Genomic DNA, 23,788 nt, shown 5'->3' with positions numbered 1-23,788 from the left:
CAGTGTCCCAGTGGAGTTTAATCCCTCCTGAGCTCTTCTCTCTCCATCCCAGCACTTCCCAAACTGCTCTTCTCCAGTCACACCCACCCCAGCGTCTGGATGACAAACCCCTAACCCAGCTCCCAATGTTCAACTCCCTTGGGAAAAAATTAACACCCCCTGCTTTGTCCAGCCCCCCTGAGGTGCTTTAGTCCTATTTGGGCTGTGCCCATACACAGATCCCTGAGCAAATTTGAATTCACTACATTAAATTTAATTCAGTAAAATTGGGATTTTAATGAAGGTGCTGAGAAGGAGCAGCCCCAAATTGCTTTCCCAGCTCCTTGATGGGGCTCATTCCCCCCCCTCCCCCCCCATAGGAGAATGTGGGTGTATGAAGAGAAATAGAATATAATGAATCCCCTTCCTTGGAGGGAAACCCCTTGGATAGACACAAGCAACACCAGGGAACATCTCTGGGAGCTGTAGGAGGGAAAAGGGTGCCTGGGTGGGTTCTGGAGCAGGCTGGAGAGGTGGATAAGTGGATTCCCAGGCTGTAATCCTCCAGGGAAGCCTTTTAGGGTGGAAGGAGCCAGGAGGGCTCGAGGTGAGGATAAGGGGGATGCCAGCCCTAAGTTAAGGGTGATTCCACACCGTGCACTCCTTTCCTTAAGCTCCCTAAAATAACCTATCCTGGGAGTGCCACAGGCGTTGGGAACTCGGCTTTTATTGTCACAGGACACGGCAGCAGACGATGGGATGGGTCACAACAGGAGGGGACAGGGGAGTCACACCACAGGGTCCCAGCACAGCCACACAGCTCCCAACACCCAGAGGGAGGGAAGGAACGTGAGCCACGAGCCTGGCTCCTTCCCACGCCTTTCCTGCCCCATCTCTGTGCAAAATGAGAAGTCCTGAGCCCGTGGTGATTTTCCCTCTGGGAACAGGGCGGTGGATGAGCAGACAGACAGACAGACCGACCTGCAAGCAGCTTCTGGAATCTGTTGTGTCCATGCTACTGAGCACAGCCTGGATGGGCTGGAAGGGTTTGAGGATCCGGGGGTTTTACTCAGCAGCCACGCTGAGGAAGCAGGCTCCATTCCCAGGGAATGGCCAGCACAGCCCTCGGGGTCACCCAGCATGGTGGGTGCTGGATTTGGGGTACACACACACACACAGCCAGCTCAGGGGAGGGGGAAAACCTCCCCCAGACATGTCTGTGCTGGGTCTGAGCCCCACCAAAACACAGCTGAGCCTCCCTTCAAGGAATGTCCCAACACCACTGGGGTCACCTCGGCTCCACTGCAGCCATGCCAGAGGGGGAGGAGGGAACAAAGAGATCAGACAGAAGAAGAAAACCTTCCCTGCTGGCACAAAGCCCCGTGTACCAAAGCCCCAGTGCCACCCTCTCCACTGCTGACCTTCCCCTGCAGAGAGCCGGCACAGCCCCAGCAGCCGCCCCCATCCCGGGCTGCTCACTCGGGAATGTAGTCCCTGAAGGAGTTAAAGCTGAGGCTTCTGCCTGCAGAGTTCAGGGTGGAGCTGGCTTGCATCTTGGGAATCTTCTCCATGAGTTTGGACACTGTCCTCCTCTTGAAGGAGCCGGGGGAGAAGTGCCCCTGCCTGAGCAGCTCCTGGTAGAGGCTGCTGAACACGGCCACCGGCTCCTCGTAGCTGTCCCGCGTGGAGATCTCGTAGAAGGGAATCTTGAGGGCTTTGGAGAGGTTCTCCCCATCCTCGGTGGACACCATCCTGTCGAACTGCAGGTCCTTCTTGTTGCCCACGATGACGACGGGGGGCTGCTCGGCGGCGCTGCGCTTGGGGCTGGCGTGCAGGTGGTTGATGAGGAAGCAGAGCCGCATCACCTCGTCGAAGCTGCAGCGGTCCGTCACCGAGTACACCACGGCAAAGCCATCGCCCCACTTGATCTTCTCCTCGATCTGCAGGGAATCCTCCTCCTGGAGAACACAGGCTCCTGTTAGTACAGCTGGAATGCGAGATGAAACCTTGGAAAACCTCCCGAGGGCGCGGCGCCGTCTCCATGAAGGGTTTGGGGACAGCAGTGGTAATGCCAGCAGCCTGGGGCAGGGATGGGGTGGATTAAGCAGTGTGGCAGGTGGGGACGGCCATCAGCCCTGTCCTGGTGTGGATATTGGGGGAATCAGTGCTCCCTTGAGCTGCCAGGATGCTCCACTGGCACAGGAAGCACAACTGTGCCCTGCACGGGAATGGGGGAATATTTACCCGAAGCCACACTGCAACTGAGATTAGACATAAATTCACCAAAACACCCTTTCCGTGAGGTAACCCCCATCATATTCCAGACAGCAGGAATTAGGCCAGTGGAAGAGCAGGGCCTGCCTTCCCCAGCAGGCCACTCTGCTCCCATGGTGTTTTCCCGGCTGAGCTCACCTGTCCAGCCGTGTCCAGGATCTCGAAGTGCACCATCTCCCCATCGATGACAGCCACGTGCCTGTAGATCATTTCTGGGCAGGACACACAGAGAAGGTTGTGAGAGAACCCCCAGGGAGCAGCCACAGCCCACCTGGGTGGCCAAGAGGGCAGCAGTGACCAAAGTGTGGGGGCAACAAGGGAGGGAGAGGGGCTCCACAGGAGAGAGGGAGGAGGGGACATTTCTGGGATATTCCAGCAGAGACATGGCTTCAGTGCTCAAAAAATAACCCAAATGCAAAAAAAACACCCAAAACCCTAGAATTCAGGAGGGGACAGGCTCCAGGGACTTAGATGCCTCCTGTCTCTTAAAAGCCACCTCCCAGCAGATTGGGAAGGAATTTGAGGAACTGTTGGTTTGATAGTTGGACTCTCAGAGGTCTTTGCCAACCAAAAAGAGTCTATGTGATCCCATGACTCTAAATGATTCCATGTTCCCATGGCTGAGCCTGCAGCACTCCCCTGCACAGTCTGATGGCTCATCCCAATAGATTTTCCCTTAATAACAACGGAAAGGGAAAAAGGCATGCAGGACCCAGGGAGGTGTCAGGATGTCCACGTGCTGTCTGTCTGGTTGAGGAGGAAGAAGAGGGAGCAGAGCTGGCTCTGCCATGGTGACAGCACCAAGGAAAAGGAGTTTTCCTACCTAGGGTTGGGTCGTAGTCTCCAATGAATCTCCTGGTGATGAATCGGACAGTCAACGCTGGGGAAAAAAACACAATGAGCCCTGTTGGAGTTGTCAGCCCTCTGGACTAATTTTTCTCCTTGCAAGGGCAAAGGAGCAGCAGGAGCAGGCACAGCTCAGGCAATTAAACCCCCTCATCTGATTACACATCTCCCTGCACCAGAGCCTGGCGAGGCAAAGCCCAAATTGCTGGCAAAACCCTCCCTGGAGCCTTTGGCCACAACATCTTTTCCAGGAAGCTGCTTTGGAAATGCAGTGCTGGTGCCTGGAGAGGGAATTTCTGGACAAAGCCATGGTTGGGAGGGTGAAGAGAGTGCAGGAGTGGAGGGTGGAAGTGGTGCTTCAAGGCGTTAATGATGATAATGGAGATGGGAGTGAAAGGTAGTGGAGAGGCTGAGAGATGGCTTGGAAAGGCGACAGGAGTGGAAAGTGAAATTAGTGGAGCAAGGGAAAAAAACAAGTGGGAACAAAACCCCGAAAGAGCTAGGCAGGAGCACAGGGCCAGGAGGAGAGGAGGAAGGGAAACAAATCAGAACTGTGACAGGAGGATAAACCTCACTAGAACCAGGATGTGATGAAAACCCCTCCAGGAATAAAAGGGGAAACGAAAAGCTCACACCAAGCTGGAGCAACACTAGGAGCTCCCTTTCCCTTGCAACCCAGGGTCAGTTTGTCCCAGCTGCTCACCAGCAGATGTTGCTGGTGTCCTGCCCTCGCAGAACCACAGGATCTGTGTGTTTATCCCAGGAATGTGGAACCTCACATGAGCCAGGCTTAAATAACCACAGAAAGGGAAAGAGGGATGCAGGAACTTCTCCTGCCTCCCACACCTGCTAGGATCCTCTTTAGGGGCTTCACCATCCTCTCACATCCCCCAGTCTGTCTCTGGGTTTAAACCTGCCCAGCAGGGAAGGGATTTGAAGAAATAAACAGGTAATTCAGCCAAACTGCTCTGAGGCGATAACCAGGGATCCTGCAGGAGGCACCTACAGACCCCTTCAAAGAGGCGATGGAATTATCGGGGAGGGGGAGCAGGACGAGGTAGGCTCGGTCTCTAGAAAGCACCTGATTGTGTGTCATATGTCAGGCAGCCACCCAAAGCTGGAGCACATGGTGTGGGATGAGAAGAGGAGCCAATTAGATTGATTAAAAATTGGCTGGAGCGCAGGAACACGAGGGGAGCTGCCAGTGGGGGAAGCGGCCGCAGGCGGAGCGGCCGCGGCCACCCAGCCTTATAAGGAGCTTTTTCTCCCCATCCTGAACATCAGTCACCTCGGGAAGGGCTTTCCTTGGAGCTGAAAGGGTTAAATGTGCTTTAAACGTGGGGTGTGGGGATGGCTACGGGCTCAAGGGGTGATTTACCTGCCAAGGAGCCCGGCTGGGCACCTGGGGATGGCAGCGAGTGCGCGCCCACGTGCTGTCCTGTTTATGCAGCTACGGAGCGGCTCCAGCGCCCATCCATCTTCGCTCCACGTGCTGCAGGCAGAGCTCTGCTCCGGGTTATGGCCAAGTTTACGCTGGGCAGCAGCAGCAGAGGATAGCACAAGCCCCAGCTGGGCTGGATTTCCAGCCCCCGCCGCTGATTCACACAGCGCTGATCCTTAAAACCGCACGGCTGCGCCCAAACCCGTCCCTGCTCGGAGGGTCTCGGGTCACCACGTCCTGAAGGTTTCCAAACTGCTCCAAAAAACCCCAAACTCTTGCTAAGAATCAAGTCTTATTTTTCCCTTTTGCAAAGGGATTTGCCATTTGGTTGTTCCCACCCTTCAACTCGCCCGACCTGGCTCTGTATCCTATGGATGCAGCAGCTCGTCCCGGGGATGCTCCGGAGTGGGGCCCACTCACATCCTGCTAGGATAGGAGCTTGGCAGCTCTTGAAGGATGAAATTCACCTTCAGCTCCTCCTGCTTCACAGTCTGGCCAGGAGAGATGTCACCCCTGCTTGGGGACTCGACTGCCTCCCCCGTCCTCCCTACAGGAGCTCAAGCGATGATGCTGCTGCCCTCGGCTCCTTCCTGGCCTCTCCTACACTCGATCCATCACCTGGAATGTCCCCTGCCGGCTGGGCAGGGACAGCAGGACAGGTGTCCTGGTCCCCAGCGCAGGGGCTGGCGGGCAGCAGGACCCGGCAGCTCGGGCACAGCCCTCGGGGAAGGTGACACGATGTCCCCTGGCAGGGGAGGACGTGCGGAACGGCGCCCAGGAGACACAGATGGCGAGGGACTCGCTCAGGGGGGCTGCATGCCTGCCGTCCCCGGGGGCTGCTCCCTGTTCCTGGCACGCTCCACGTATCGATTACTTCCCCGTGCCCCCATTCCATGGCCAGTGTCACTGTCACATTGTCACAAACCCCGCTGCTGCAAGCCGAACCTAACCGGAGGAACTTTTAAAGACCCTAGGCACGATCCCACCCTAAGGAGGAGGCACAAAAACCCCGCACCTGCCCACGGGACGAGCCCAAAGCTGCCAGGAATCTGCTGTGTGCCGGGTGGGATGCCCAGCAGCGGGGGAACACACGAGTTTGGGGTGGGGGCGAGCCAAAGGCTTCGTACATCACGTACAACCATCAGCTCCATGGGGGCAAACGCCGCCAAGGATCCCCCCCATCCGCCGGGGCTCCGGAGCTGAGCCCCATCCCGAGCTCCAGAATTGCTCAGGGAGAGCCGGGAATTGCTTCCTTCCATTTAATCAGGGAATTAGGATTTTTCGTTCATACCGATTGCTGTACGTGGAAACACAATTCCAGCGGCTCCGTCAGCCACAGGTGCCACTGCTCTGGTGCCTTCCCTTTTCCAGAGGGGCAGGACATTCCCTGTCCCCAAGGGCACGGCAGCATAGCTGTGTGCCCACACGGATCATGGATCCACAGTTTTCCCTGCCTCTCACCCCAGTCCTGCCACTCTGGGTGCTACAGGGGACACCTTTGTCCCCAAGTGCTCACAGCTGGGGATGGAGGAGTGGGAAGTAGGGAAGGATGATCCTCAGGAAGGAATGGGGTGAAGGAGGGAGCTGAGATGCTCGCAGCACAGCGCGGAGACACAGACGGAGAGCGCTGAACAAGGCACAGGGAAAGGGAGTTTTCCTGAAGGAAAACAGCCCGGTGCTGTGGAGGAGGCTCTGCAAAGCTACTGAGGGCGCTGGGAACGAGCAGCGAATTCCTCTCACCCGGGAAAACCCAATCCCGAGCCCGGCTTTTAGCAAAGTTCTCCCGGTCAATGATGTGCACCCCGAATCCCCACGCAGCCGGGCGAGGGAAATGAGCCCCGGTGCAAAAGTGTCCATGTGGGAAACTCGAAGGGAAGGAATCTCAGCGCCCTCAAAACCCACGGGTTGCGGGGAGGGGACACCGGGAGAATGTCCCTTGTCCCCGCTTTCTAAGGCACATGGGAAGGTTGGTCCCTCTGGCCGGAGGGAGAATCCCGGGGGGGATGCCAGGGCCATACCAGAGGGGTGCCAGGACATAGCAGAGGGATGCGGGAAGATGCCAGGGAAGTGCCAGAGGGATGCGGGGGATACAGGGGGGACACCGGGGAGCCCATTCCTACCTGTCTTGCCCACGGCGCTCTGTCCCAGCACGACGAGGCGCAGGGTGCGGGCCGGGCTGAGGCTCACGGAGCGGCGCAGGGGCCGCGGGAAGCTCATCCCGGAGCCGGGCCGGGGCTGCCCCGGGATCCGCCGCTCCCCGCTCCGCCGGGCACTGCTCCGCCGGCTCCGCCCCGGGGGCCGGGCTGGGCTCAGTCCCAGCTGATGCCCTCCTCCTCCTCCTCCTCCTCCTCCCTGGCCAGCGGAGGCGGTCCTCATCCCATCCTGGAGGCGGTTCGGGAATTGTGCCTCAGTTTCCCCGCACGCAGCAGCGCTTCCTGGAGCGGGAAAGCTGCGGCCGACAAAGGGGCAAAGCCAGGGTTGGACGGGGCTCGGAGTGATCTGGGTTATGGAAAGTGTCCCTGTGCACGGCAGGGGTGGCACTGCATGGGCTGTGAGGTCCCTTCCATCCCAAACCTTCCCGGGATTCCGTGAGTTTATGAAAGTGAGGAAAGAGGGATGTGGTGCAGCACCTCCCCAGCCAGAGTAACATAGCCAGAGTGCTGCCTGCCCCCAAATCCCGAAATCACCATTTTCCCCGTGTTTGTGCGCAAGAGAAGTCAGTGATGACAAGGGGAGCTGACAGCCCCGGCTTTCCCCCTTGTCCCATGAGCAGGGCGAGGAACGAATCCTGGCTCTGCACAAACCAGCGACTAAATCCCCATGGATACCCAAGTGCAAGAACTCCACACCAGCCCTGGAACCGAACTTTGTGCTGTGTTTTGGTGCAGCAGCACCACCAGGCTGTACCCAGATATGCAGGGAACGTGTAGCAGCTCAGAGCTGGCATGGATCTGCCTTGGGCATCCTGGGAAGAAGGGACAAGCCTGGCAACACCTTGAGCAGCATCTTGACTCTCTCCATCAGACTCCAGAACACTTCTGACCCAGGGATGCAGATCCCAGGTGACACCAGCGCTGCAAAAAAAAGAAGCTGGAAGAAGGGACCTGGCCAAGGATGTGGAGCCTGCAAACACCCACATCGGGGACTCAGTCCCTTTCCCAAAGGCTGCAGTCATTTCTCTGGCACAGGGATCTCTCAGCCTGACCATCTGGGGTGACTTGGCACAGCCCACTCGGTGCTTGAGGGAACATGAGCCCACCTGGTATTTATAGCCCCTATCAGGTGTCCAAAGGGAACATCCTGGTGCCCACAGGGACATCAGCACTCAACCAGACACAGGGTTATCGGGATTACAGCTGCTGCCAGCAGGATCAGAACTGGAGGAGGCCCCTGGATAACACAGGGACTGTTGTGGAGAGCCTGGAGAGCCAGTAGACCTCTCCCAAAAACCCATCTTGCCATCACGCTTGTCTTCCTTGTGCATCAGCCCCTGGAAAAAGCCCTGCTCTGGCTTCTCCAAAGCCAAAAATCAGGCTCACAGCTACATCTGGGGCCCAGAAAACAACAGCGAGGCAATAAACAGATTTTGGGACAAAAGCTGATTCCCAGCTGGGGAACACGGGGTGTCAAGAAAAAGAAGTCTCCGTGACATTCCTTCCCTATTTTTAGCCCCATTTCCTACGGAAATGAGATGTCTGCAATCAAGTCCTCTTCTTGCCTGATCCTCTCTAAGACCAGTTTTAATACATTGCCTGATTCCAGGCAAATGAGGGAGAAGCCACAGAGAAAACTCTTTTCCTGTGAGTTTTGTGACAAAAAATGGGCAAATCTCACAGAAAATCCACCCTTGCACTTTGGAAGGCAGGAACTGGCTGGGGGAATGCAGAGTAACAATTCCTGCTGCTCCAGGTTCCTGCTGTGCTCCCCTCAGATGCAGCACAGCCCTGGCAGCTGGGCAGTCACACTTGCCTTAAATCCCAGTGTGTTAACAGCACGTGGATTTCTGGGGATGAGGGAACAAAGGGACAAGAAGGATGGAGTTAAAATGGAAGCACAGCTGCACTCATCCCACAGACTTCCAATGTCACCTTGGGAAAATCACCTCTCTTCTTACCACTTCCATGACCACTATGACCAATCCAATACCAGCTGCTCCAGAAAAATATATCCCTGGAAAAGGAATATCTTTAGAAAAAGGTCAGTGTGAGCCCTGGAGCTGGGGAATTTGTGTCCCTGGCAGCAGAGCTGGGAGAAACTCCTGCTCCTCACACACAGCTCTCCTTGGTGTGGTGGAAGCCACATGCATGTTCCCACAGGAGCACCCAGCCCACGTTTGCCAGGGAATATCTGGCTGGATGACAGTGGAAACAGGATTTTATCACCAGTGATTGATCACTGGATAATCCACCTCCAGCATTCCACAGCAGAGCCAGGTGGGAAAGGTGCTGGAGATATTGTGTCCTGTTGAAATATTATTTGTGGCCAGGCTATTCCATACTTCAAGACACGGATCCTGCTCTGGGAACCAAGCCAGAGGCTCCCATGAATCACAGCCCTAAAAACAGAAAATCAGCTGAAATGAAAAGCTGGCCTAAAGCAAAGAGCCAAATCCCCTCAGGCTGTAGTCTGGGATGGAGGGGATCTCGTTCCATGGTCCATAGCACTTTCCTAATGGATTGTCAGCTCTGCTCAGAAACTGAATTTTGAGGCTTTTGAAACTGGGCAATGGTGGTTTTTCACTTAAAATAACATCACTCCTTTTTCTCTCGCTTTTCTCCCCTTGAGATGATCTAAAGGCATGGAATGCCAACGGATCCATGCAGGAGCCAACTCGTTCAAAAATGATTGAGGTATCTCAAACTTTGGTTCCCCAAGGTTTAGCTCCTCTTCCGAGCCTCCATTTGAAAGGCTCAAACCCTTTTCCAGCTCACCCAGCACATTTAATGGCCACTCATTAATTACTGCACAGACATTGCCATGTGCAGCTCCATCAGGGAATGCTCTCCAAGGATATAACCAAAGCCACACTGCCCTGTCCATAAACATATTTTGGCTTGCTGCAGCAAACCCAGCCTGCCCAAGTCTTCCCAACCTTCAGCCCCTCACCTCCCTTGATTCACCCTGTTCCTTCTGACACCAATATTCCTATGAAACCTCTGCATTCACATACAGGAAAAAGGCACAGGGACACAGATCCCAGTTGCTTCTCCATTTGCTATAAATAGAGAGAGGGAAAACAGATGAAAGACCCCTTGTCCAGGCACAGACTTCTCCACATGGGATTTGCATCAACATGGACCCACTGGGAACACATTCCCTTTCTTTTTTTTTTTTTAAATAAAAGGCTGCTTTTTAGGTCACAGGAGATAATAAAACTTCTAGTGCAAGAGAAATCCAATCAACAGTTTCCTGATGTCCTGTTCCTGCCTGCTGCTGAAGCGGATTCCGACACGCGGCTGGATCGTGCTGAGAAAACAAATCTGGCTCCACGTCAGAGCTCAAAGACTCCTTCCCAAAGCTGTGAGGGATAAAAATCACAGGGAAGGGGCAAATTAACAGCATTTCCCCTCCCTCCTCAGGGCCTGAACAACATGTCCCGAGAGCTTTCCCAGCTGCTTTGCCCCTGGATGAACGTCGGCAGCTCACGGGCTGGCAGAGCGCGTGATCCAAATATCCTGATGGAGCTGCTAAATCCTTCTGCTGCCCCGTGGCTTCCAAAGAGAGTGTCCTGCACTTTGTTTTCCTGCAGGATCTGCTTGTTGGAAGGAGGACAGTGCCACAGACCCCGTCTGTCAGGCTCCATCAGAATCCACAAACAGCTCCTCACAGCTGGAAGCTCCCCGCTGCAGGAATGGCTTTGCTTGGGAAGCTGATTTTAGAACACAGAGCACTGTGCTGGGGGAAGAAAGACTAAACCCATCCTGGAAGTAACTTAAACCTCCAGAAATGCTGCAAAAAGTGATCCTGTGTGAACCTATAATCACAAGAAGGATTTTGTGTGAAACACAAGTCCAAGCCCCTCGAAGCTGCAACATCCAGGGCAATGGGGGGGTTTGAACAGCATCAGCCTCTGAAATGAAGGAAACCTCGCTCCAAAAAGCAGCTGGAGCTAAGGGGGAGGGAAAAACCTGGAGCCACAAAGGAACTCCAGTGCCATAGGCCACTCTTGAAAGGGCAGAGGAGGAGGTCAGGGCTGGGCTCACAGAAATTAGGGATGCAACCTCTCCTGGAGAGGGGAGGGCAATGAAGGGTCTGAGGGGACACACACACCTGAGATCCAGGGAAAAGCAGGGCCAGGGATCTGCTTGGTGTTCCTGCCCAAAACAGGGATACCATGGGAGACAACAGAGCAGCAAAGGCACCTCCTGAATCATTCCTGCCAGCTATTCCCGAGCAAACCTAGCAGCTGGCAAGAAAACAACGCTTCCTTATGATGGGAAATGTCAGGGCTGCGGAGCCAGTTGTCCTGCAGCCTCGGAGCCCCGCTGGCATTCTTGGAAAGCACAGCAGGAGCAGCACAGGCAGCGGCTTTGTGGCCAGCGGGCAGGGATCAGCGCTGGAATTCACTCCCAATTCCCAGCACATGCCCTCTGCTCCCTCCCTCCCGGGGGGGACAGACGCCACAGGGGTGGCGAGAGCTCAGTCCTGCTTCTTGTCTGACCCACGTGGATCTTCAGCTCTGGGCAAAGCATCTCAAATTCCACCTGGATCTGTTTTGTCCTGGCAGATGAATTTCCACTATGAATCAGTACTTAAGGAAAAAAAAAAAATCTCAAATCTGTTTTGTTGAGAAATTCCTGCTCTTAAACTGTTTCAGGGCCATATAGCACCAGAAGGGTGACAAGGATCACATCCCTGACACTTCATCCCTGAGAGCTGGGCATTCCTGCTTCCACTTGGAACAACAAAAAGCTTTTGATTTAAAGTCTCCTGAAGAAAACATCAGAATAATCCCTTTTTACATTGATCTGATTAAATAATTCCAACAAACCTGCCTATTTTGCATTATAAACTTTTCAAACCAAAAAACTTCCTGATACTGGTTGGATTTTCCCTCCCTGAATTTTTGTCCCCCCAAAATGCTGTGAAACCACCCTAATTTTGTGTAGTATCTCCCTTGGATCAGAACTACATTCCCAAGGGCTTTTTGGGGGATCAGACTTACAGACCTTAAGCCCTTTGCTTTTCCTTTGACTCCACAGCAGCCTCTGCCCTCCGTACTGCTGAGCCCTGAATCTCGTGTTATTTCCAAGTGTTTCTTCCTATTTGGGAAGGACAGAACATTCCTGCTACATCCCCTCAAAGCCAAGACATGCTGTTTCTTAGCCCCAGCACTCCAGCACAGAGGGACTGAGGGTTTCCAGTCCAACTCCTTCGGCTGGCAACACCACTTCCTCTGGGAACAGCCTGCATCCTGCAGTCCCTGTGCCAGCCCACAGCACACTCTGCCTGCTGCCGGGGTCTGCTGGTCCCAGCATGGAACTGCAGTCACCTGTGGGAGGAGGGGAAGAGGTGGGAGATGATTTTTGGAGGGGCCTCCCCACCCTTTCCATTTGGAGGATGCTGTCCCTGCCTTCCATGTTCCATCAGCTGCTAAAACCTGGGTGCTCAACCTCAGCAGCAGGGAAAGAGCAGCATTCCCAAGGGCTGCTTGTGCCAGAGGATCTGAAATGGGAAGGGCTGAGTGCACCTCTGCAGATCCAGCTGTCTCCAGTGGCTGAAGAGCCAGCTTGGATCCTTCACCTGGATCCTGCTCCAGCTGAAGGAGAGATGCAGCCAGAGCCACCACAGTGGCACCTGAAGTGATCTCCCAGAGGAATTGTGAGATTGGACAGCCAGGGCCAGCTCCAGATGGAACAAAACTCCCGTATCACTCAGCACAGGGTTGTGGCAACCTTTGTCCCAGGAGGAGCCATGGTGGGAGTGCAACGTGGTTGTACTCCCAGTTTGGAGCTAGGGAAGTGACAAGGTGAGCAGGGCCTGTTATCCCTCCCACACTACAAGAAACTCCAGGAAACTCTTCTCCTGGTGGATATCCAGCCTGGAAACACCAGCAGACCTCACCTGGATCTACCTGGCCTTGTATGTGCTGCTCAGGAAAGGACTGTGCTCAACATGCAGCCACAGAAGAGGGAGAGGACCAGGATCTAGACATGGAATACACTCAGCAGGTCAAAACTCAACTCTGAAATAGGCACAAAATCCCTCCTGAGCCAACAGTGTCTCATTTTGATGCTGTTAGACTCACATACAATTTACTGCTGCTCACCTTCAAGGGAGGAAGCTTTCAGCTCCACTTCCCAGTGTTAATAATTAAGAAGGATTTTCACCCTTTGGGGCACGATCTGTGAGTAGATCTGAGACCCTGCAGTCCCACAGGCTGAGGTTATTCCCTGGATATTCCCAGGATATTCCCTGGAGCCACACAATGCCAGGAATTACATGACCTGAATTCCTAAAGTTCAGAGAGGTGCAGAGGCAAAAAGATCCATGAGGCATGAAAAGGCTGGAGAGCCAGCAATGGATCCTGGGTGGTTTAAAACTCCTGGCAAATAAACACCAGCAAGCCTGAAGCAACAGTTTAAAAAACATTTCATTCTTTTAAAAAGAAAGCACATAGAGATTTCCATTTCCCACCACAGCAACAAGTCCAGAACTTCCCAGTGCTGAGGCAGTTTTATTTCCACAATTGCCTGGAGCAACAAGGATTCCCAGGCACATCCCCACCCCAGTCAGGACAAGCAGGGGTAGATTTCGATGGTGTTGATCCTGAGGACGGTCTGGGGGTTTGCAATGACTGAAAAAGAAGGAAAAGGGGGGAAAAAAAAAATTCAGGTGACAGCATAAACAGGGTGCCAGGGCTCCTGGAAGGCTGTGCTGGCAGACAGCAGCATTCCATGGGGATGCCAAAGACAGCAGGTCCCAGAGTGGCTCTGGTCAAAGCTTTACCATCCATCCCATATAAAAATAGCCACAATTCTTCCCTCTCTCAGAGAAGGAAGAGTCATTTGGCAACCAAAACCTATGCAGGACCCTGTTGGGGCTTGCTGGGAGCTGTGATGACACATCCAACGTTTAAGGCTTTGGGAGAGACTTGGGATTGCTTTTCTGCCCAAGAACACTGAGGGAATATGAAACCCTGGTATTAAAACAAGCCCCTTCCTCAGGTCCTTGTGCTGGGATACCTCCCCTCCCACGCCCAGCAGGGAAGGAAATGTGTCCTTTCCCTCTTACTTCTCTTCCTCTGGTAGTTGTGTCTCCTCCAGAAGCGCATGTTCACTTTGGGCCACGACTCTGTCTTCTCAATCACCGTGGCCTCCACACGGACCAGGTCCTTCCTTAAAAATCAGTGTTAGAAACACCAGGTTTTAGTTATTTATGTCAGGTTTCTGGGAGAAGAGACAAAGGGATAACAATAACAACACATGCTGCCTGACGGAGCCAGATCCAGGGAATTCCAGATGGGAGCAGGGCCACCTGCCCAGGCACAGCCAAAAGCCTCCAGGTGCTGTAGCTGGATCAGGAGATGTGACAGGTCACAGCTTCCCTGTCATGTGAGGGATGAGATCATTCCATCAGAGCAGGCAGGAGAGACAGGCACCTGCAGGAACTTGTAGGATTGAGGCAAGATTAATTCCCCTGGCACCTCCAGGTGATCCCATGTGCACTGCTTTGGTTTTGGGATGGATGAGCCCAGCCTTGCTCCTGGTCACAAGTCCTTCCTCCTCCTCTAAAGCATCACAGACAGCTGGAAGAAAATCTCATCTTGCTGGAAATGCTGTAACTTTTCCAATAATTTTTTAATTAATTATTTTTAATGAACCATAAGCAATTTTCTACTGTAGCCAGCGTTTAGCAAGGCTTGCCATAAACTGCTGCTGTGGGAACACGGTTTTTGGGAAAATTACAGAAACTGAGTTTTGCTAAAACAACTGTGAACAACCTTGATATGCTTCAAGGGTCTCAGAAGGTGAGAGCCCCCAGGCAAGATCCAGACAGGAGCTTTGGACAAGGGAGTTTTAGTCAGCAGCCACAGGGAAGGAGGAGGAGCTGTTCTTCCATGCACAGCACTGCAGAATTCCATTAAAAGCTCGTTAAGTTTGCCACAGGAAGACATTTAAAGACCATTTTGCTGACAAACGGCTCTGTCTGCACTCGAGGGGGGCAGAGGGGGAAGCCCATCCAGCTGAAATTGTTCCAGCAAGGTCACTGAGAGGCCAAAGGCTTCAGACAGCCACCATCTCTTAAAATCCACCCTGGGGGTGTGATTGAATCAGAGATTGGAGGAAACTGATTTATCTGCAGTTAGTGACCAGCCCAGAAGAAAAGAGATATAAAATAATTCAGATTTTAAGAGACCACGGTGTGACCCTGACATCCCAGCACCACTGAACCACACGCAAACCCTGCAACCCTGAGGGAAAAACCAGAAAGCAAACTGCACTCCAGACGTGGTTTACCACTAATTTGGGAGTGAACTTCCTGGATTCAAGACCCTGGTGAGTTCTCTGTGGGACTCAGCTCTAGGAACTGCTGGCAAGAGGCTGAAGCACAACAGAAACCAACTTGCTGGAGAGGAGAACTCGTGGGCAGGACAAGTTCTCAGCAAAACAGAGCCCAAGGAAAAAAAAAATAAAAAATCTCTATCAAACGTTTTAGGTATGACTGGAATGTCCATAAAAATAAGAAGGGGGTCACACATTTCCCAGAGCCCGACACAGCTGAGCCTGCTGCCTTGAGCAGCAAAACGTTCCACGGATTGGATTTTTGCAGGAGGTGAGAAAAACTCAGGCTGGAATCCCATGGATCTGAGCTGGGCTGAAAGGTGCTGTCAAGAGGCAGAGAAAAAAAGATCCAGGCAAGCTCCAAGCCCACAGGATCAGAACCCTTGGAGGTCATAACTCCACAGCCAAGGACTGAATCCCAACCCAGCTACAAGAACAGCTCCAAAAACCTTTGGCACTTCCACTGCAAAAAGGGGCAGGTAGCAGGAGAAACAGAGAGGTTTCCTAGAGGGAAAATTCCCATCAGCTCTATTTTGTCTAGAAATAAACCAAACTTTCCCTCCACTCGTGCCTAAGGCTGGCTCCAGCCCTTTTGCCAGCCGGGGCTGGCAGTGACTTGGACAAACACGGATTCCAGAGCAGGAGCCAGCCAGAAGCTCCCAGAATAGCCTCCACCACGCAGATGTGGTGTTTTAGGATTGAAGGAAGTGTCATCCTGGGAGGTAGCAGAGGAACAAACCCTGTCCAGCATTCCCAAACAGGACACGTTTGGGAGCCGACAGGAAGCAGCTCTGAAGCGTCTCAGGCTGTGAGCACTCCCTGGGTGTTTATTTATACAACAACAGCAACACAGAACTGCCTCTGCTCTCATCCAGCCTCTTCTCTTCTCCCCAAAATGTCTGTGGGTTAGGGGGCTGTGTGAGAGAACTGCAGTGCACCTTGCTGGTGACATCCTTTTCCCTTCTCCCTTCTCCTTTTCCCCATCCTGTATCACAGAGTTTGGATTTGGGAGGTTTCCCTGCAGCTCAGAGGGTGATGGCATCCCCCCCTCTCCTTCAGCCTTCACCCTTCCTGGCCAGCCTCTTCCTCCTCCCACTGATTCCCTGCAGCCAAAGGCCCTGGAGAGGCCAGGCCAGATGTGCAGCCTGCTGTGCCTCAAGCAGCTGCCAACACTTCCCACACCCTCGAAGCACCTGCAGGAGCCAGCAGCTGCTTTTCTTCCTGTCCTGGAGCTCCTGGCTGCCCCTGTGCCAAATCCAGCACAAAGAGCTGCAAAGAACCACCCCAGGGCCTCTGGATCAGCTGGGGGAGGAAGCTGCTCCTCACCTGCCTGGCGTGGCACACCCCAAAAGTAAAAGCCCCTTTCTAGTCCCAGAAATGAGATTCCCCTTCTTAAAACCTTCCCCAAGAGCAATATCTGGCAGTAACTCACAGAATCCCAATGATCTGTGCTATTCCTGATCCACCTCCAGTGCTGCTAAAAGGACTGGCAGCTCCCAAAATCCAACACAGGGACCCGAGGCAGGTGCCACCAGGGCCACTCAAGCCATGTTAGCACTGCACAAATAACTCCTAAATACCACCACCAGTACTATAAATACTCCTAAATACCACCAGCAAATAAATATGTTATTAACACTATTATAACATTATTAATACTATTACAATATTATAAATCCTCTTAAATATCACCACCACTAAATATATAATATATAAATACATATATAATAAATATATATATATATATATATATATATATATATATATATATAAATATATAAATAACTCCTAAATACCACCTAACCTAAGCTGGTTCACAGCCCCCCTCCAGGGGTTCTGTACAGCAAGTCCTACAGCACTAGGATGGAGGCAGTGCCAAGGGATAAACTGCTCCCAAGTTCTGTGACTGCTGGATTAATGATTAATAGGAAGGGGAAAATTAGGAACACTGAAATTAGGGTTAAGGCTTTCTGGGGTAATATAATGGCAAAAGGAAAGGGGTTAAAAACCCAACTCAAGGGACTAAGGAAAAGGATTTCTGGTTTATTGCAAGATGATAACAACCAAAATCAGGGTAAGAGGGTAGAGATGTAGAAGAGCAACATGTCCTGATAGTTTGTGCAAGGAGGAAAAGATCTAAACTGAGGTGAAAACCCAAGAGCTACCTCAGAACTGGGGTGGGGGAGAGGCTGATGAGGAGTTTTATTGGTGATTCTTTCAAAAGCCACGGGCTGGCATCAAAGTTAGTGCTGATAAATCCCAGTTTCGGGGACTGCAGAGCCCTGAAGCCACAATTAAGTACAAAAAATGTCATTATAATTCCTTTATGAAGCATCTTACCCCAGCAGCGGCCTTCCAATGAGTGTGAAGTCATCAGCACCAACCAACAAAACCTGGGGGAAATAAATCAGGCACAAATCACTGCTCATTGCCCTGGCAGAAATGCAAACAGGACCTTTCAAATTCTACAGCCATAAAGGAGTCAAACTGCTTCAAACCAGGCATTCCCACATTTCAAACCTGACACTAACAGGAGGGGTAGTGGGGAAAGCTGGTAACAAGCTGCAGACAGAGCTATTACTCTTCCAGAGAGCTCATCCCACTAAAACTGACTGCAGAAGTATCTTTCTGCATGATCAGAACACACTGAACCTCTCTGTCCAGCAGCCATAAAAAAAAAAAAAAAAAAAAAAAAGGAAAGCAATCAGGGAAGAAGAATAACCTGCCTCGTGTGGGATCTGGACAAATGGCAGCTCCTAAACCACTGCATTTTTACAGCAATTGCTACAAATTTCAGCAGAGAAACAATTCCCTCATTCTCCTCTGTAAGGCCTCAAGATGGGAAATAAAGAAATGAACATTGGGGGTTCACCAGCCTCTGCTGTTTTGGGGCATTTCAGCCACACCTCAAGGAACAGGATAAGAGAGGATCCAGGAGGAAGAGGCTGATTTCACTGAAATCATCGAGTTTGGAAGAGACCTTCAAGGTCATGGAGTCCAACCATCAAAGCCAGCACGACCATAATCTTCCCAAAACCATGGCCCTCAAGTGCCACATCCTGAGCACCTCTCCCTGGGCTGTCTCACAAATCCTCTGGCAGCACTTAAAAACCACACAGAAATGCTCATGAGGAGTCCTGGCTTTTGTTTTAGACAGAAAAAAACCCTAAAGGGCTCTGATATTCAGGCAGATTTTCTCCTTCATTCCCATCTAGACCTTTGCTGGCTACACCACAGAAATCCCTCCTCTCTGCTGGACACAGGGATGTGGGACACAGCTGAGGACATCCCTAAAAAGCTGCTTAAAACTGGGCTTCAAAGCAGTGGGCAAGCACAAAACCTCCTCTCCTTAATTGCCTGCTTAGCTCTAACAACCAAACAAAGGTGAAGCCAACAGAATCCCACTCCATAATATTTCCCTTCAGTGTGGATTAATGAGCCTCTGCAAGTCCCTGCTGGTTGTCCAGGGCTAAGGATAAAGATATTAATTGGATTTTGGCAATTCTCCCCTCTGTGCCCCATCCCTCTGTCTCCACCCAGCCCAGCATGATAAGGATCTTGCAGAGCCCTGAGGAGTTTACAATCCCTCTGGGAGACCTGCAAGGAATTAAGAGGTTGGACTTGATGATCTTAGAGGTCTTTTCCAGCCTAAATGATTCTGTGATCCGGGGTGATGGAGTCTCAAGGCAAACACAGGCTTTCGCTGCTGGCTCTGGAAAAAACAACTGTCATTTTCTTTTTTTGGAAGGAGTCAGGACAACAAAAATCTGTCTCCCCACAGAGTCTGGCAAGACTCACTCTAGCCCTGTTGAACAGAAATCACAATAATATCTGAAACTGGAACAAAACGAAGGGAATTGGAACACAGCAAAAGGGGTGGAATGAAGGTGGGAGACCCCGAGGGGCGCTTTGGGATATGATGTTAAAACTGGTGATGGGTTTTGCCTCCGGGAACGTTTTCAGGGAATCTGCTCTGTTTTTTTCACCTTTTCCATGCGGATTCGGTCTCCACACTCAGCCTCCAGGACATTGTCCATCATGATGAGGTCCTCATTGGTGATTTTCCACTGCTTGCTGGCGAAGTGGACGACGGCGAAGAGCCGCCCGTAGTGCCCCGCCGAGATCAGCCCGTTCACCTTCCGCACCACCTCTGCTGGCAAACAGCACGCCAGGGATCAGGGCAGCACACCCAGAGAGCTGGGAAGGGCTGGGAAAACTCACCCAGCCTCCCCTGCTCTCCCCCCCCCGCCCAGCACACTCTTATCTCCTGGGAATCTTTAAGCAAAGACCAACAGCAGTGTTGCTTCCCAGACGTGTGAGCCTCCCTTTCTTAAAATTAATGATTTATTTGTATTTTAGGTGCTGGCAAAGCCACACATAAGTAAACATCTTGTATACACTGTGCAGCTTCTCTACGCTGCTGACTCTCAGCCCATTCCTCAGGCATCCCAAAATACACTGTACTTGGATATAAAGCATTCCAGAAAAGAGCTCTTGTCCATGCATCCTGTGTTGGGAGGAAATTCCCTCCACTTCCAAGTCAGATGCAGACAGCCCAGGAGTCTGAGTGGTGCCTAAGGCACACAGGAACATTGGGAAGAGCCTGGCAAAGGACCAGAAGAAGCTTCCAGCAAATGGCAAAGCCTGGCCCGAGAACTTTCCAAGAACAAGAGGGACATGTCCCTGTCCCTCGCTCTTTCCCAGAAAAACCTCTTCCCACGTGCCTGCAGAGTGGTGCCAGGAGCAGCACAGATCCCAGAGACCAGATCCTGCATATGGACAAACTCCATTCCCTGTGATCAGCCTCCTGGGCAGTGAACTCAGCTCCAGTTTTTATGGGAACACCAAAAGGTGTTGCTCCCTGACACCATCCCACTGCCCAAGAGCAGCTTCCCACCCTCCTGAGCTGCTCAGAAAAACACGTTTTCCTCGTTGTCCTAAAAAGTGGATGAATCATTTTTGGTTTTTTTTTTTTTTCTTGGAATTCAAACAGAACATCCCTTTGGGACAGACAGGAATCCAGCAGCCAGGCAAACCCAACCCAATCCTTACAGGAATGCTCGGAAAAGGCCAAAGCTTCAACCCCAGGATACAAACCTAAAGGTAGAGGTAGCAACACAAATTATTTACAGGGTAGGAGCTGCTGCAGTTCCCACCAGGATAAAGAGCTGTTGATAACTCTTCCAACACATCCAGTGCCAGGAAACATCAAGTGATTGCTGGCTTGGATCTCAGCACCATGTGGAGAGACCCATCCTAAAATATCCGGGGCTGTTTCCATGGCCAGCAGGAGATGGGAGGCAGAACTGGAACGCTCCTGCTGCTGCTCCCTTTGGATGAGCACAGCCAGGAGATAACGAGGCAAAGCTCAGCAGCAGCAGCAGCAGGAGGGAATGGCATGGGAGCAGGATGGGACCCTGCTCCCCACAGGAGCAGTTTGTGGTTCACTGCTGGGTTATTTCACACACAGGGGCAGGCACCCATCTGTCACTTGAGCGATCCCAGGAGCCCGGAGCAGATAAAAAGCAGGATCAAAACAGCCCAGGAGGAGATGTGGAGCAGGAGGCTCCCTCCAAAGCACATCCCTCAGTTAGGGACCAGTCCAGCCACTCCAGTGATGGGGGAAATCTGCAGGAAGGTGAGCTCAGCCTTTCTTGTCAACCTTGTCACCCAGCCCAGAGCACTGAGTGCCACCTCTGGTCATTCCTTGGACACTCCCAGGGGTGGGGGCTCCAACACCTCCCTGGGCAGCCCCTTCCAGGAAGAAATTCCTCCTGATGTCCAACTCGACTCTTTCCTCTCACCCAGCAGTCCTGACAAGCTGAGGGGACACGGGGACACAGCCACCAATGTTCTGTCACGCTGTGTCCCACCTCTGCAGGTCTGTCCTGTGCCCACCATCCAACTGCTCCTGCTGGCTGGATGTTCTGTTTTCTGCACCAAAATACACCAGCTCCCCATGTGCCCACCATCCAACTGCTCCTGCTGGCTTTGATTTAGCCAGTGAATGGAAAAATAACTCATTTCTCCTGGCCAAAATGCTTCCCCACGCTTTAATTTTTTTAATATATTGTTTCATGCCACACATCACATCAGGTAAGGTTCCTCTAGGAGAGTGACAAGCTGCCATAAACTAAGGAGAAATCATATTGTACCCAAATCTCCCAAACCTGGAGAGCAGGTGGAGCAACACTAAAACACGTCAGAAATGAAAAAAAAAAAAAAAAAAAAAAAAGTGAAGAACACAAACTTCCAAACAGGCCTAGAGGAAATACTGGAACACCAGATTTAAGACTTTTACCTGCATGATACTTGGCTTCTTCCACTGGATCTGGAAGTTTCACTTCAGGCCACGGAGGAGAAGTCAGGGAAGTTTTGGCAACAAGTCTGTGAGGGACAAGGTAAAATTCACTGCAGCAAACAGATACTGCCAAGAGGTGGAAAACAGGGAGAGGAAAGAAAGAAAAAGGAGATGGAGGAGAAATGGATATTACTCACAAACACCCAATCAAAAGGCATCAGATTACAGTTAACAATTAGGCAAGAATCTACAATAGCACAAAACCAATCTTAGATATAAAGAGGAGGGAGATTTGCCTTGGAAAACTCCATGAGATGAACACAAAGGTTGTGGTTGGGATGTAAATACCATCCCAAAATAAAAAGCAAATACCAACAAATACTCAGGAGTGTGCAGTTCAGGTTTTCCTGCATGCAGAAATGCACACTTTGCCTAAGCAACACAGGATGCACTAAACCCATAAAATATTCAGGAATAAAATGAGACGTAGAGAAAAAAGCAAAACTGACTCAAAATCCTTTGCAATGATTGATTCACTCTGTAACCCCGAGCCAAACATCCCAAAGGGCTTTAATTTAACAGGAACTGCAGGTACCTGTGAGTACATGACCACAGGCACCAAGGCCTCACAGGGTTTGGTGACGATTTTGGGTGCTGCATCACCCAGGCAGAGATCTAAGGATCTCTGATCCTTGAGGATGAGCAGGAAGAGGGAACAGTACATCCTGCCATTCTCCCCAGCAGGAATTCTCTGCTCCTGCAGTGTCCCCTCCTGGTCAGAGCCAGCAGCACCTCAGTCCTGCAGGAAATCCTGGCACAGGGAATGGAATAAAGGCATAACAAGAGGTCCCAAAGTCCTGGAAAAAGCGAAGCCTGAAGGTCTCATTGGAAGAGTTATCACAGAATTCCAGAATGGTTTGCCTTGGAAGGGATGTTAAAGCTTATCCAGCCCCAACCCAAGGCAGGGACAATTTCCACCAGAACAGGTTGCTCCAAGCCCTGTTCAACCAGGCCTTGAACATTTCCAGGGATGGGACAAAAAAAAATTTAAAAATGAAGAGAAGCATCCTTCTGGGAGAGGTGGCTGAAGGTAGGCAGAGTCCAAAACATTGGGAAGTGTCAGAATGACCAAAGGGCAGCCAAGTCTCCTTCCCAGAGGAAAACCAGCTGCCCTCCCCACTGAAGCAGAGCAGCATTCCAGGGGGGAAGTGATGTGTGGCATTACCCTGGCTGTGGGGATGAGCTCTGGGAACTCTGGTGCCGGACCACAGCTGAAAGCAGGGAGGCTGAAAGGGAAGAAAAAGAGAATTAAACACAGGCAGCAGCTCCTGGGCTTTTGCAGAATTCCAGAATCATTCAGGCTGGAAAAGTGCTCCCAGAGCATCGAGTCCAACCTGTGACTGGTGGCCACACTGTCACCCAGCCCAGAGCACTGAGTGCCATGTCCAGGCATTCTGGGACACCTCCAGGGATGGGGACTCCACCACCCCCACAGCCCCTTCCCAGCCCAGGAAGGACGAGATTGATGAAGTCCCTACTCCCTCCCATCCCTTGGATTTTGCTGAAGGGTTTATGCCAAGGTGGAAGGAACTGTGTAAAGCTGATTCTCCTTGTTGTTAACATTCCCCAGATTTCGGGCTGCTCCGAGGCTGATGCTGGGAAAGACCCGGATCCCTTCCAGCTCTACCCAGGAAAGAGCTCCAGGGCTCATCCAGTAGGGCAGGGATACAGAGGGCCCAGGAGGCAGCACTGGAGACCCTGCCCTACTGTCAGCCTCCTTCCTTCCCTCCTTCCATCCCAGCAGCAGGCAAAGCACAGCCCTTCCATCCTTCCTTTCTTCCCAGCAGCTGGCAGAGCATCTTCCTTTCCTTCTTTCCCTCCCAGCAGGATGCAGAGCTCCTTGCTCCTTTCCTTCCCTCCTTCCTTTCACCCCAGCAGCAGCAATAGCCCAGTCCATCCATTCCTCCTTTCCAGCAGCAATCAGAGCTCCTTCCTTCCCCATTTTTCAGCAGCAAGCAGGGCATCTTCCTTTCCTTCCCAGCAGGAGACAGAGCTCCTTTCCTTTTCTTTTCCTTTTCCCTTTCCTTTCCTCTTTCCTTCCACCCCAGCAGCAGCAATAGCCCAGTCCATCCATTCCTCCTTTCCAGCAGCACTCAGAGCTCCTTCCTTTCATCCCTCCCACCCTTTCCCAGCAGCAGGCAGAGTTCCTTCCTTCCTTCCCGTCCCTGGTTCCCGTGTTCCCGTGTTCCCGTGTTCCCGGTTCCCGGGGCCGTTCCCGGTCCCCGCTCACCTCCCGCGCGCCGCGCTCGCGCCGCCGCCGCCGCCATGGCGGTGACCTCGCGCCGGACGCGGAACCGCGGGGGGCGGGGCCTGAGCGATCGAGGGGCGGGGCCTAAGGGATCGAGGGGCGGGGTCTGCGCGTGTGAGGGGCGGGGCCCGCGC

At 52.3% G+C, this 23,788-nt stretch overlaps 2 protein-coding genes across 2 annotated transcripts; both read right to left on the bottom strand.

Annotated features, from left to right (window-relative positions):
• Positions 1 to 251: 251 nt before the first annotated feature.
• LOC106854697 (ras-related and estrogen-regulated growth inhibitor-like) lies at positions 252 to 6,827 on the bottom strand. The gene is made up of 4 exons (XM_014878756.2): positions 6,661 to 6,827; positions 3,077 to 3,133; positions 2,392 to 2,465; positions 252 to 1,937 (listed from the first exon to the last, which is right to left on the bottom strand). The coding sequence occupies exons 1-4, from the start codon at positions 6,755 to 6,757 to the stop codon at positions 1,455 to 1,457; spliced, it is 711 nt and encodes a 236-aa protein (XP_014734242.1). The 5' UTR covers positions 6,758 to 6,827; the 3' UTR covers positions 252 to 1,454.
• Positions 6,828 to 13,115: 6,288 nt separating this feature from the next.
• Positions 13,116 to 23,715, bottom strand: MRPL21 (mitochondrial ribosomal protein L21). The gene is made up of 7 exons (XM_014878764.2): positions 23,637 to 23,715; positions 22,572 to 22,632; positions 21,347 to 21,432; positions 19,032 to 19,195; positions 17,386 to 17,438; positions 13,775 to 13,878; positions 13,116 to 13,337 (listed from the first exon to the last, which is right to left on the bottom strand). The coding sequence occupies exons 1-7, from the start codon at positions 23,671 to 23,673 to the stop codon at positions 13,273 to 13,275; spliced, it is 570 nt and encodes a 189-aa protein (XP_014734250.1). The 5' UTR covers positions 23,674 to 23,715; the 3' UTR covers positions 13,116 to 13,272.
• Between the last annotated feature and the right edge of the window lie 73 nt (positions 23,716 to 23,788).

The sequence above is a fragment of the Sturnus vulgaris genome, chromosome 18, assembly GCF_052056855.1.
Source record: "Sturnus vulgaris isolate bStuVul1 chromosome 18, bStuVul1.hap1, whole genome shotgun sequence".
Taxonomy (NCBI): Eukaryota; Metazoa; Chordata; class Aves; order Passeriformes; family Sturnidae; genus Sturnus; species Sturnus vulgaris.
This window is presented reverse-complemented; position numbering and strand designations above follow the sequence as displayed.

Coding starts and splice junctions, on each gene's coding strand:
- MRPL21 (XM_014878764.2), bottom strand. CDS start 23,673: ATGGCGGCGGCGGCGGCGCGAGCGCGGCGCGCGGGAG. Junction 19,196..21,346: donor AGAAGCCAAGTATCATGCAG/GTAAAAGTCTTA, acceptor GTTTGCCAGCAG/AGGTGGTGCGGAAGGTGAAC. Junction 13,879..17,385: donor ATTGGAAGGCCGCTGCTGGG/GTAAGATGCTTC, acceptor CTGATTTTTAAG/GAAGGACCTGGTCCGTGTGG.
- LOC106854697 (XM_014878756.2), bottom strand. CDS start 6,757: ATGAGCTTCCCGCGGCCCCTGCGCCGCTCCGTGAGCCTCAGCCCGGCC. Junction 3,134..6,660: donor GAGCGCCGTGGGCAAGACAG/GTAGGAATGGGC, acceptor TTTTTTCCCCAG/CGTTGACTGTCCGATTCATC. Junction 1,938..2,391: donor TCCTGGACACGGCTGGACAG/GTGAGCTCAGCC, acceptor TGTGTTCTCCAG/GAGGAGGATTCCCTGCAGAT.